This window comes from Chaetodon auriga, chromosome 10 (assembly GCF_051107435.1).
Source record: "Chaetodon auriga isolate fChaAug3 chromosome 10, fChaAug3.hap1, whole genome shotgun sequence".
Classification (NCBI taxonomy): Eukaryota; Metazoa; Chordata; class Actinopteri; order Chaetodontiformes; family Chaetodontidae; genus Chaetodon; species Chaetodon auriga.
In genome coordinates this window covers 22,180,818-22,195,675 of record NC_135083.1, presented here as the reverse complement: position 1 = coordinate 22,195,675, position 14,858 = coordinate 22,180,818, and the positions used below count along the sequence as shown (strand labels likewise).

Genomic DNA, 14,858 nt, shown 5'->3' with positions numbered 1-14,858 from the left:
ACTTCACGTGCAATCGTACAGCCTCTAAAATCCCTCTTCTATTAGATTGTCAATCCTCATGGACATTTTTAAAAAAATGTGGTCTCTGAACCCACAGTAGGCTTGGAACTAATTACCTTTGTGTCAAAATGTATTAGGCATAGCACATTAGTGGTATATGAATGCATTTTGTAAGAGGCAGGAGGTTGTGTAGTAGAAGTGTGGAGGTACTGTGTGTGTTAAACGGTGTGTGTACTTTATGTAGCATGTTAGCGAAAGGTAGGAAAAGTCTAGACTTCAGCAATGTCTAGACCAATTTGTGGGCTGTGAAAACACAAACACAAACAGTCTGTCATCCTGCTAAAATTGACTATGCTGCTCACAACAGTGCCAGATGCATGGACTTACAGTGGGAAGTTCATACACACAGACACACACACACAGTGTTTGATAGCCTATGTGCCTCAGTGTAATAAATCATGTAAAGCAGGTTGCTGGTTGTTGCTGATGCTACAGTCTCCGTCTGCTCCACATGATTAGGAAGAGGATCATGTGGAGAATCTCCATATGTCTGCTTCACATTGGGTTTCCAAACCCCTGGGGAGGATGCTTGTGTGTGTGTCCACGTATACGTGTGTGTGTTTGCGTGTGTTATCCATGAACCAGTAGATATCCACGCAGCTTGCATGCATCCTATCTGTGTGTGCCCCCGAGTGTGTGTGCTCACCAGTGTGTGTTTTCCTGTGAACAGCCCAGAGTGCATCCATGCATACTTTGGATCCCTGGTGTATTTGAGTATGCAAGTTCAATGTTTCCATGTTTGGCGCGGGGCTAAATAATGCACAAAGAGACAGTAAGATTGAATGGATGAGTGTACATCTACTGCTGGCTAATTTTCTCTGTGATTTATTACTCTACTGTACCAGTCATAGCCAGCTGCGATACATATACACACACACCTCCCTTCTGAGACTACTGAATACAATGGTGGCAAGTACACAGGTTCTCAATCACAGATGGATCTTCTGTGTGTACTGATCCCCTGTATTAACTCTTTCATTCTCATTTTTCCTATTAACACATAGAACATAGTTACTTGCACAACAACATTACACCTGGGCTAGAGGACCATATACCAGTGCATTTTAAAATTTGTATCTTCTTAAAGCTGCACTAATCAATATTTCAGTATTAAAAATGTCTCAGATGACTATGTGTAATATACAAGGAGGCATTAGCAGTGACGAACCCACAGAAAATTATGTTATTATGACCCAACTGTGGAGCTCTAATCACGAAGGAACGTTTTAGCTTCTTACAGCTCATTGTTTTGGTTTTAAGACTCGTAACTTTACTGTTTTTGGCCCACTTCTATTGTGCTCATCAGTGTCTTCTCCAGATGTAGGCAGCTTTTTTCAGGAAAAATCCATTATACACTACATACCCCTACAGGAATTAGGAGAAGAAAAAAAACTGAATTAAGTAGCTTTAAAAGCATACTTTTAAAGAGTGATTTAGTGTTGCGCATCCATAAAGCTGGGAGACTCATGAGACGCTTTAAGATTAAAAAAAAAAAAAAAAAAAATTGGAATCCAAGACGCCCTGACTTTTAGTCCCTTATATATTCAAGCTCCAAAAACACTACATCCTACAATTCCCACAATGCAGCTTGATACAGTGTTAAATCAGATGCTGTGTGTTTCTTCCTCCACACTTCTACTTTCGTACTGTAGGCTTTCCGTTAAAAACTTTCCAGCTCTGAGCCCAAGCCCTGATGATGTAATCAGGGTTATTTTTCAGACTTTAGACAGTTCCCTCGAGCACCAGAGAAGACATTATACAACCGTTTCACATGCTAAGTAGTTCTCATCATAGTGAATTACAGTAACTGAACTTTGCAGAATGCCTCTTTTCTGCATGGTATGAAATTCATACAGCAGACTTGAAACTTGCTTGATTTGTGTCATCCATCACAGTGAACATCAAGTCTGCATTCGTTTCTATCAAAGTTGCGCAGGTAATGCAATGTAGATGTTTCAAATTAATCTGCACTCAAACTGCATTACCATACAACAATAAGAACACTGACAGACTGTGAATTTGGTTTGTTCCATGTGATTAATACCACAACTCAAGCTTGCACAGTGTGCCAACAGTTCGTCCTGTATGAGAAAACACAACGCAACATTAACGCTGGTCTGCTTTTCTAAGTGCCTTGCTCAAAGGCACGTTGAACAGGAATTGTTGGGTGGAAAAGCAGGTGCCTTGTTTGCTTTGTCCAAACATATTTCCCCAACATGTCCTACAATGTGACACATAATTCCATTACTGACTTGCCTGACTCCTGTGCTGTACAGGTGAACGCTGCACGGCTGAACGGCTCTGTAACCAGTCCACGCTGCCCCAACTGTCCTTCCACCCTCTGCCGTTCTCGTTAATCTCAGCAGTTCCACTTTTGCACGGCTCATGATTTTCTTTTCTTTCGGCATCACTTTCTCAAACATGCACATCTTTTATATTCCACATACATTTCTCTCCATCTGTTTCTCCCTCATTTGTTTGTTTCCTCCAGTCTGCTTACTGAGCTTAGTCTTTCCTCCCCTCTGTCTTTCTTCATTCTTCTCATTCTCGTTACCTCTTTCTACCTCCTCTATCACACTCTCTGTTGCGTCGTCATTGTCCTAATTCCCCCACCCCCTCTTTGGCTCGCTCTTCTTTGTCTTTTTGCTTCTTCCCTCTTTTCTGTTTTAGCGGTTTGCCACGCTGGTGTGTGTGTGTGTGTGTGTGTCTGTGCCTGTGCTTGCGCTTGTGTGTGTTTGTGTCCATCAGTCTACCACGCTGCTGCAATTCATCATCATTTTATCTACAGCTCCCTTAATTGGATCCTATCACAGTCCCACCTGACGAGCAAAGAGGCGGGGTGTGGGGAGAAGGAGGCCCATCACCACATGGGTTTGCACACACACATACAGTGGTACACACACACAGAGACCCACACACACACACACACTTCAGTCCCCTCTGTCTAGCCTTATAAACAGTCGTGTTTATGCTGGTATAGTTACTATTTTTCCTGCCTCCTACAGAAAGAACATCAGGATTTAACAAAACATTAAAGTGCACTGAGGAATGAAGAAGTGAACGTGTATCTGCGTGTGTGTGTGTGTGTGTGTGCATCCATTCAGTTTGTCAGTGCGTCACAGATTTGCTGAGGAAGGTCTCTGTCCTCCAGCATCAGCAACTATGTGCAGTCGTACTGGTGTAGTAATGAATGTGAGTCTCTCTAACACTGGGGATGCAAACTGCACGCCATTTTTTGGAGTGAGTGCTGGTGTTTGGTGGCATGGGAGGCTTTCAGAAGACCCAAAATGAGAGAGAGAGAACAAAACATAACCAACATACAGCTGTGGGGTTCAAGCTATACGTTTTTTTTAAACGCACCGGTTATAATGGCAATGATGAAGTTAGGAGTGAACTTCTAAGAAAGAGTCTCAGTGTGCCGAAGGTATATGGAGTAATTCGATAATAAAAGCCAGAATACCTTTGGGAAAAGAACTGTGCATCAGACTTTGACCAATTTACTCAAATATTCAACTTGATGCACAGCAATTACTGTATTTGAAGCTAAGTTTTACACTGTGCAATAGGCTTTAAAGTAGTCAGGTCACTCAGGACAACAACCTTAAGAGTCAAATCTCAAAGAACACTCACACTTGCATGAAGCAATTACAGAAACACGCAGAACCAAATATGCACAAATTACCTTTCCAAAACATAAAAGAAGTGTAGGAGCAATCATCACAATCTGGAAATCTACTTCAATAATGTGCCCTTGAACTATTTTATGTGTCACCATCCAACATCAGCGACAGACTGACTTCCAGGATCACAACGCTGGAGCCCATTCGTTTCCCTTTGTAGGGAGAAAGTGGGCGAACGGGTAGAGTTCAAAAACAGCAAGTGGCCTCAAATCAGTGATGTGTTCTGAGCCCCCGAGCCCAGTGGTAATGCGGCAGCCGGCTTAATGACCCGGAGGCCCTGACAAGCGTATGACAGGCTGAAGAAAAGGTGTTCGGTGAAGCTGCCAAAGCCACACACTGGCTCCTGTTGCCTTTTAACTGCGAGGACTCGCTGCTGGACCAATCACTGTGAACGAGTGCCGTGGTGTGCTGCTCGCATGTTAATCATATGTCTTGTTAAGTAAGTCATAATTGGTGTCGTTAAAATGTCTCCCCTCTGCCTCATGCCCTGATTGGAGCTGAGGAAATTAACATTGCTGAAATGGTCGCTCCCTATTAGCACTGACAGTTTGACTGAGGGCTAAGAGGCAGGAATGAGGAGTGGGAATGAAGAGAGAGTGGCTTTGCGACAGTCAGTCCCTCTGGCCATACACTTCAGTTTCAAGTCTTTGCCACACTGGTCTATTACTGCTGTCTCACACCGCGGCTAACCAGCTGTGAAGCCTCCAAATGGTTAAACCAGTATGGCTGTCCTGAATGGAGCTCCAGCTGACAGATCAAACAGCTACGGTTGGTCAGAGCAGTGAGACTGTTGATCAGGATTGTCTGAGATGGTAATCAGTCAATAACAATCACCTTGGCCAATACGTAAACTCACATCTATCGGGTGGGCAGATCTTACAGGAGATTTCACATCTGTAAACTGCTGTAATTCCGCTGCAAAGCTTTGTAATATCTTGTTCCTTACCGTGGTCTTCTGACACTGTATGCTGGTGCTGTTGAACCTCAGAGCCGGCACACTGTGCGTGTTGCCTTGGATGTGGAAGATACACTCGTAGTTCTTCTGTCCAGACTGCGGCTGAGGCAGATTCTGGGCCAGCAGGGTGATCGGCCTCATAACTCCTGCAGGGATATAGATCTGGGTGGAGGGCAGGATCTGAGGACACTCCTGGAGATGAGAAAAATAAGAATAAAGAAACTGAGACGTGACTGGAAAAGAAAACAGACAATCTCAGCGGGATGCAGATTTGGGTGGACAGAATGTTGCGGACGTGCTGCTGGACAGACGAGGTAACGAAAACTGACATAAAAAATACAGATCAGGCTTTATAGCCTAATTGACAAGTAATGATTGCACATTGAATGGCACTGTGGCATTACAGAACTCCCTTATGTCCACAATTAAATTGAAATCTTTTCTTTTTCCTCATAACAGCATCCAGGCACATCATTCCAGATGCATTCCAGCATCCTTTGTTCTCATGGTGGAGGATGTTTGAACAATCAGGCAGCCTAAAACCTCCACTTACAAATTATCAACACTCTTGAGGATCAACCCTTGTCCTATTTATGAACCATTGAACATTGAATGTGGCAGTTACTTGTCAAAATGAGTATTTGCCACTTTGGAATCAAACCCTTCCCAGTATTAATGAGGCTGTTATGGATATTAGCTGTGTTTTTCCCTAAATGAATGCACCAAAAGGATATTTTAATTCTTTCTGCATGGACAAAAATGAGAGCCCGAGGCAGTGTCTCTTAGGAACGCGGACAGTGTTAATTCTACCACGCTGCACTGTAAAACAGCTACAGTCTAACGGATTACAGAGGGAGATGACTGAGGGGTCAGTGCTTCCATTCAGCGGTTTCTTGCTGCTCTTCAGTCAATAAAAAATTGGCCAGAACAGTAGCTTTGCACCACATTAATTGAAGAAAAATAACTGAAATCTCTAAGCGCCCCAAGTAAATCAAAAGACTACATTCAGCTGTCAGCAAGAATCCATGCCACATCACTGCTCATGCTCTGGAGTTAATTTTGTATTTCAAACAGTGATTTTAACTGGTTCAACAAAAGAGATTTCATTCAGCATGTTCATGTGTTGCATTGATACTACAGTATTTAAGAGATTTAATGGCAGTGTCTTATTATTGATAATATAGGAGTCATTTGCCTTGTTAATCTATGTTCCAGCATGCTTAAGTTATTGTTTGTGGGGAGGTTATATTAAGCCTAACCAACAGGCTCTGACTTGTTAAGGCATGTTATGCAGTGTTAAGTGGATAAAAAGCGCCATTGCAATATCACGCAGGCTGTAATTACCTCTGAACAAGTTTTATCCACTAATGTGTCTTTGGTATTCATCTGGAGATGCGGTAAACAATCATAAAGACCATACAAATAGCAAACTGGAATTAATAAATTAAGCCATATTCTGCTTTAAGTGCCATTAGGCAAACTATCATTTTCCTATTAGGATGGCAAACGTTTATATCTGCGATGATAAATCAGTGGGAAGTGTATTCGGTTTAATCAGGAAAAAATACCTAAAGTCAAACCACACCTGCAGCAGCCTCATACTCTCAGTATGAGTTTGCTGTGTGCAAAGTTACTGTCTAATGGAGCATTGTTAATGACTTGCAGATTGGCCTGGGAATGTCAGAGAGGGTGGGGAAGGGAGAGAGAGGTTTGGACATAATGGCGCCAAGAGACTCCTCTGCTCTCTTCACTTCCACAGCCAGACAGCACTGACACCATATGGGAAGGTGAGGGGTGGAAAAGATTTGGAGATCATCTCACACAGGAAGCTTTCAGATCATCTACAATTAAATATCTTTGCAGATCAAAAAGGATACAAAGGAAACACGGAGAGAGTGGATAAAACAGAGAAGAACAAGAACAAACAGACACTTTATGATACAGAAAATAAGATAAAGGGGAAAGCCATTTCATCATGAGACGCTGAAATGCTTCCATCCAAGAAAATTCAAAAATCATCGTATTTGTTATGAATAAATTCCTTCACAGCTGCACTAATGGATACTTGGTGGACTGACAATGGTGCAAATGACTATGTGTCATGTGAAACTTGGAGGGACAAACCGACACAAAACAGTCATCCAACAGGCTGCGCAGAGCTTTTAGCTTCTTTGAGCTAATCGTGTTCGTTTTTGGGCCTGCAAGCTCCACTCTGGTCAATCTCGTCTGAAGCTGCAGATAAAACATCTGTGCACTCACCGAACCCCAAATGAGAGAAGGCGATAATTAGGAGATAATATGTAAATGTTTTTGTTTCAGTTTGTTCTGCTGCCCCCAAGTGACCAAAACAAGAGAAACAGAAAAGAGAAATTATTAATGCAGTTAAAACTATCCATACATTACATCTATCTTTTTTTTTTTTTTCTAGGAAGAGACTATGAGCGTCATTATGACTGTTAATTTTTTTGACACCAACTTTACAGGTAGGTTTGCCAACTGTCCTGGTCCACGTTATGACACAGTTGGACAATGTGACCGCTCCTACTCTTTATTTAATTATCAGCAGGAGGCTGAGGTGAACAGGTTTTTTCCCATATCGACAGAGAATCTAGCATGGTATGAACGTAGGCATGCGGTGGTAAGAGAGAAGGAGGAGGAAGAGAAATAAGGAAAGAGAGACAGAGAAGAGATCAAATCAATGCCAGTGAGCCCAGTGAAGCAGATTGTCAATTAGTGAGGCTGACAGTCAAAGTTTAAAGTATTCACAGATGGCGACAGGCCGCTAATGAACTGCTTCTTGCCTCTAATAAAATGGAAAACACGACTAAAGAAGCCTAGATGGGAAAAAGGAAAATGTCTATGTGAGTCTGTGTGTGTGTGTGTGTGTGTGTGTGTGTGTGTGTGTGTGTGACACGATACTCTGACTAGATAGAAGAGCATCTAGTCTGAAGTAGCAGTCATTGTTAATGTTGATGTTACTAGGCTTAAGCATCTGCTCCAATTGTGGCATGGAAATCCTGTCCGGATGCCACACACCTACACACACCTACACACCTACACACACACACACACGCACACACACGCACACACACTGAGACCAGACCACTTCACATCTGTGCCTTTCTGTTGCATGTTCTGGGTCGCTGTTGCTTCAACCACACACACAAACACACACACACACACACACACACACACACTCTCTCTCTCTCTCTCTCTCTCTCTCTCTCTCTCTCTCTCTCTCTCTCTCTCTCTCTCTCTCTCTCTCAGTCAGGGTAAAAAGCACAGCATCACATTCATCTGAGCAACATGATAACGCATATGCATAAACACACACACACACAAAGGCATTACCCACATAGAACCCACACATACAGTACAAAGACTCACAACTGTGTGAACACATAAAGGGAAAGGAGAGGGTCACACACAAAGGCGGGAGGGAGTGAACAAAAGATTTGGGAGCAGAGGATTGTGGGAGATGTTTCATTAGGAGTGGTGACAGGTGTCAGAGCTGAGTCTGCATCAGATAGCAGAGCAGTTCTACACAATGAGACACAACAATCTCTTTACCTGGGGGATTCCTTTAATCCCTCGCTTTCACTCCACTCTTTCTCTTTCTTCCTCTCACTCACACTTGATCTTTTCTCAGTATCTTCCCTCTCTTTTTCCCTCTCACTGTCGCCTTGTTTTCCAACCTTGATTCTAACCAGGGATAAGAGTTAATGAAGCGGCATCCTCTCTTCCAGAAACAACTTTCCTCTGATTCATTCGGCTCCATACTCTCCCAGTTATGGCCACTGGAACCTTCCCAGCACAACTGCCAGCGCACGCCTCAGAAATGCCTTGTTGGGATTCAAAATTTACTGCAGTGTAAGTCAGGGATGAACAGTGATGCAGAGGATGAGCAGAGACACAGCAAACCTTGGGATGAGAAAGGGTGAGGAGAGGTGAAGCGAGAAGAGAAAGAAGGGAGGAGACGAGGAGGTGAGGTGAGGTCTTGGGAGCCATACACTCGTTTATTAAAGTGGGGGATGAGAGTCTAGGAGGTCAAGTTCCCAGCAGAGCGAGGCAGGGGTGGAGCGCAGCAACATGGGAGTCATACACACCGCTTATATAGATCCAAACTATTTCCCCGATGGGCAATATGTGCACGCACGCGCGCGCGCGCACACACACACACACACACACACACACACACACACACACACACAGTGTTACATTTAGATATACCCAAAATGCACATATTGCAAAGGAACTAAACACATACACATTTATCCTCTCACACTACTAACACTAACTACTAAACACACACCGATCAAAGGCTAAATCTTGCCCCCTGGCTCTGTGCAGTAAGCCAGCACAGTCTGAGGCCTGTGGAGTGTTTTACAGTAGCCTTGGGGCCAAATACACAGACACTGTGATCAAAGGCAGGAAGGTAAGCCTTCAGAAAAAAAAAAAATGTCTTCCACACTTCCAATGAAAAATCTCTATTAAGACTCTGTCATCTGCCTCTAGCATCTGTAACCCTTTACACTGTGCAGAAGCCCCAGGCTACATTATTGGGAACTGACTGATATATTCCCGGAGTGTTTATTTATATGGTGGCCATTTTGATCTGAAAAACTGGAAAAATGTGCACTATGTGAGCATTAACCAACAGTATAATGATTCTTGACCATGCAGTTTGATCACACTGGAGGAATAGCAATCCTAGACTTGCTATATGCACACTGAGATGCCAAGTGTGGCATTGATGGGCATTTCTGTGCCATGTAAGGCCCTTTTCACAGAAGACATTTTCACATGTCATACAAGGAGAAGCACAGCTGTAATTAATAACAATAATGATGTATCAGTGCAACCTGGTCTCAGCATCAAATACCACTGCCTTGTCATGCCCCTCTGGGTCTCATCCAGATGCACAAGCTACCCCTAAGTGTCCGTATGAGATGCACAGAGCTTTCAACTAACTCCACTGTAAACCCATCTGTGGCAATAATAGATGTGCATAACAACTACACCAGCCAGCCGAGGTGTTCTCATCCCAGCGACGCACAAAGCCTTCCCACCAGGAAGTCTGTCTAACTCTTGGTTAATGTGAAACAGTCCAAGTTTAGTCAGATCTAGGCAGCAAAACATCTTGGTAAGGTATTTTAGCTTTGCTCTTTTTAGCAGGTTGGTTTGTTAGAGGACTTTGAGCAGGCTGTCAGAACAAACAGAGGTCAGTGAGACAGAGTGAAAGAATGAAAAACACACATTCTTTACATGTGGAGGCAGCAGTGTGTCTACAGATAACAAACATGACATTTACTGAATGTATATCTAGCTCTGACACACCTTAAGTCATCATATCATCTAGTTTCTTCCTTTCTCACACTTCTAATTAATTTCTACCAAGATGGAGACATCACATTTATCGTAGTGTCAGAGATGAGGCTAGAGCTCCGATTGGCTGCAGGCTGTCACCCATGAGGCCACCTCCATGAGGCGCTGACAACCCCCGAGTATGATGGATGAGGGAGTCTGTGTGTGTGTTTGTCTCTGTGTGTGAGTGTCAGGGGGGTCAGCACAGTGTAGAGCGTCCCCATGGATTAGCGTTACAGTCCAATGAACCATTTCAGAAAGGAGGGGGCGAGACCCCATCGACCAGTACTGTTACACACACACACACACACACACACACACACAGACACACACACACCAGAAAGAAAGAAAAAGGGCCTGATATGATGACCACATCTCCCAGGAGAGAAAGAGTAAGAGTCATCTGTTGAGCAATGTCTCAGTTTTAGACACTAATATTGTTATACCCTTAGAGGATAATTCTAAGAGAAAGAAGCACACATACACACACGCACGCACACCTGAGAATACCACAATAACGTGCAATGGGTCACACCAGTAATCCCTATAAATGTCTCAATTCAAACCACCCACAGACAGGTCATGAGGCTGTATCTATATACTGTAGATCTCCTCAAACTGTTTTTCCTATTTGGACACATCTTCCCTTCTCGGTCTATTTCTACCACTCTACATTAATAACTTTTTCTTCATCTCCCAGCGTCTGTCTCTTATAACCCCATAGGAAACAGTGCAAGACAGGTCAAAATGGAGAGGGCTTTATCAACCCACTGTATACATCGTGACATTCTGCTATATTCAGAGCACATACTATACAATAAGACACCCTCCCCTGTGGCTGCCTCTGCACTAAATGCTATGGATCTTTTCATGTAAAGAGGTCAAACAAAGGCCAGATATAAACTGGTATCCATCAGCACAGCAGCCACATTGAGCTATGATACTCTTGTGTGTGCAGAATAATAACATTTGATATGTGGATTGTGTACAGCTCACAGACTGGTTTACGATGTACACGAGTATGTCCTGCACTGTTTCTACTTTGTCAGCAATGTCGGACCTGTTGGCCTTTTTCAGCTCTATGACCAAGGCTAACTGAATAAAACTCTCTTGTCCAGACGTTGATTAAATAGTAAGGCTCTTAGAGGATCTACAGCGTGGGTGAGATTTTTTTGATGTATCTTTGACTGTAAATAGTCACTGCTATGGTGAAGAAATTCTCCACTGTTTTTCAAGAACTGTATTGACTTGAAAACAAGTTGTCCAAGTCATCAAGCTGTCCAAGTCATCGTTGTCCAAGTCCTAGTACACTACTTAGCAAACAGTTGCTTATTTACACTTCCAGTAGTTATGTTCATTTGGAGCCATGTTTTGGGCAAATATAGGTCCAATATTCACCTCCGTTTTTTCAGCCCTGTTTTTGGTCTCCACCATCTCCTGAGGGAAAGATCTGGTTCTTTAGCTGCTTAATGCTTCACTATGTTCACCAGACTATTGCTAATTGTGTCAGTTTGGTGTTGAGAAGCTGGCATAGCATCAGTTTTTAAGGATTTTTTGGCTGAAAACAGCTGTCTGATGAGCTGTCCTATGAGAGCAGTAAGAGTGAACCTAAACAGTGAAGCTGTGGACTGGACTGATCAGGGCTTGACAAAATCCAACCATCTGTCAGCTTCAAAAAGGCAAATTAATAAATATATATATATATATATATATAAAAATAGACATAGACATATGCCAAAGCTATTTAAGACAGTTCAACTTTGTAGTAAGCTATCAAGCTACAGGAACGATACTGTGCCAGGGAGGGAATAGACCCCCGATCCACTGACTCTCCGGAGCTCTTCATCACACATGTCTCCATTAGAATAGCATTGCCCTGTGTGCTATCTCCAATGACCAAACCTGATTGTGTGTCTATCTGGATGCTATCAGGTCTGGATGGTCAAAGTGGAGGATGTAGCTGATAAGCATCAGCTGGTGGATCGATAGGATCCTCTAAAAATACACAATCTGTTTGAGAGTGTGTGTGTGTGTATTTCTGAGGGTGACATAGTAGATACATGACAGATAATGACAAACTATTCAGGATGGCCTCACTAAATACAGCCCTGTGTTCTCCTTTTTTTCCGCCGGCAGGATCAAAATTTGATGAATTTTGTTTCTTCTCGTGAGAGGAAAACGACACACTGCTCCTTGTCATGTGGGAACCAACCAAAAACAGACTCGCAACCCATTTTAGACCATGACCCAGTGAATAATAGAGATTTCTGTGACCCACCTAAGTACCAGCCAACCTTTCAAGGTCAGTCTAAAAGCCCATGAGAATTGTACTTCATCATCTTCCTTCATGTATATTGGTTTACTTCCTGGGTAAGTGAATGAGTTTGTTGGTCCCAAGGGTCGAAAAATATGAGCAAATCACAACACATCCAACTTCATAACAAAAGATATTGCAGTATCTAGTACGCAAATTCACTGGGGCCAAGAACTTTTGAAAGCGATCGCTTCTCTTTGCGAGACCTGTTTCATCTCTTATTCTGCATTTGTGACTCATCCCCTGTGCTTCATTTCAACGAAAAAACATTTCATCTATTTTGCTCAAATGACCCGACTTCCTCAGTCGTAGTCTCAGGTGGAGGGAGTGCTGGCACCCCGTCGCACCAAACTAGGAGCTCTTCTGTTCAATAAAAGTCTCTTTGAACTGTGTTAGAAGCCTTTTGGAGTGTCCACCCACTCTTCGCAGCCCTTTACTGTAGGGGAAATGGAGCGAAGCGGGTGATGCGGTACAGATAAAACACAGAAAGAGTTCCCACTGTTATGAACTGAGAATAAACAATGACTTGACTTTATTACGGCTTTATAATAGCAATTTGACCTAATGTACCTTGGAAAACTTGACCACTTGGATTGTACCACCCTGGTCATTTTTATCATCGCAACTTCTCTTGTGTCACCAACTCAAAGGAATTTACACTGCTTGGCAACATAATAGCCTAGGCAGCTAGGCAGCTTTAATAGAAAAAAGAAGGGAAAACACACCTGTACATGCCATATTGTCAACCCTCACAACCCTTTCCCTACACATTTGGTCCTTAATGAAGGCATTTAAAGAATTATAAAAAGAAACAAAACAAATTGAGTCCTTTGCTTTGCATGTGGTTGATACAGCCTGTTAGGAAAGAACAATGGACTGAAGAGCATTGATACACCCGTTAATTCCCCTGTCCCTCCTCCTCAGTGCTCCATTCAACAGTTTGATGGCCATTAAATTTATCCACTGAGACAGTAAGCACCATCAAAACTCTTTCAAAACTAATTTCCCTCATATGATTACTCGTGTGCCTTCAGAGCAACAGTGGAGTGACGTTTATTAAGCCTTTACTGGCAAAGACAATTGGGCTCGGACGAGAAACAACGCAGGACAGTGTCATTTGGACAGAAAATCACCCCAAGTGATACAAGTTGTCATAGACTGTTCACACTTAATATTTCAATATATTCCTCAGAAACAGTTTATTACACAAAAAAAATACAAACTCTGCCTCGCTGTGTATGTATATAAGAGAAGTCATGAATGGAAGCCAGAAACAAGGCAATGAACAACTGTGTAAAAGAGACTTTGAATCCTCTGTGCCTTAATCATCAGTGACATTTCAATATTTCCGATTTGTGCTCCACAGACAAACGAAAGTTGTGTAATCTTAAAGACAAACATACGATGCAATTAAATGATTTTCAGCAGCTGTGCTTCCAGGAGGGGAAAAAAAAAACTAGGGCAGATAGCATTAACTAAATGACATGGAATTATTAAGTAGATGCTAAGGAGATATGAAGCACGGGTGGTGTCACGATCCTCAACTACCCTTTCATCTCCTGAATGGTTAAACATCTGTCAAATCCTCCTCCCACGCCTCCATCCTTCTCCTCCTTTCATCAACTTCCTCGCTCCATCCTTTCCTTCAGTCTCCTGTTGATGTTGCTCCGTCTGACTCTGATGTCTCTCTCTTATCCTGAATTCTTCTTACCTTAGCAGCCTCGCTCTTCCTCGCCTTCCTCCTGCCTTTGTGTATCCCATTCCTCCCATATCATATCTTTTTCTCCCTTATCTTATCATTTCTCTAATATCCCAATTTTCAAAATCTTTTTCCAAAGCCTCCTCAAAGAACACCGACCAGAAACACGTTTGATCGATCGTTGACAAATTGGCCTTAAGCAATTTGGACAAATGCAAAGTCCAATCTGCTATTTTACTGTGACTTCTTCCTCTAGAGAGAGCTAACATTTATAACACATCAAACCATTTCTATTCTACTTATTAAACCAAAGCTTCTGGGATATTTTAAGACAAAATCAAGAGGCTTTATCAGAGGTAGTATCAGTGTATTTAATTTAAACGGATTTAATTAGCCGTGTGTTGTTAATTGTGGAACTGAAGGAGCCAGATGTGAGACAAATTTGTTAAAAGGAAAACCTGCATGTTGCATAGTGTACTCATACATTTATGAGTCGTTATTTTTTGCAGACAGCACTTTTTCTAATTATTTATGTGAAGCGTGCACATGGTTTCATAAATGAAGCCCCTGGTTGTTTCAGCAAGCTTGCTTGTTCTCTAACAACTAGGCCACTGCAACACTCCTCCCTTACTTTTTATTGTGGATGCTCCACCTTTCGCTTCTCATCTCATCTGTCTCTCTCCATTAAACACGGCAACGATCAGAGAGGCATCTGGAGATGCATCTTTAAGCTTTAATACAGTTTGAATAATTAACACATGGGCGTGTGCGCACACACACACACAC

General features: G+C 42.6%; 1 protein-coding gene across 2 annotated transcripts in view; it reads right to left on the bottom strand.

Moving 5' to 3' along the window:
• LOC143326616 (plexin-A1-like) overlaps window positions 1-14,858 on the bottom strand; it is a 249,698-nt gene that overhangs the window by 84,915 nt on the left and 149,925 nt on the right. For both annotated transcript variants that reach the window (XM_076740331.1, XM_076740332.1), the window contains exon 10: window positions 4,687-4,887. In XM_076740331.1, the coding sequence (XP_076596446.1) occupies window positions 4,687-4,887 (201 nt within the window). The remainder of the gene's footprint in view (window positions 1-4,686; window positions 4,888-14,858) is intronic.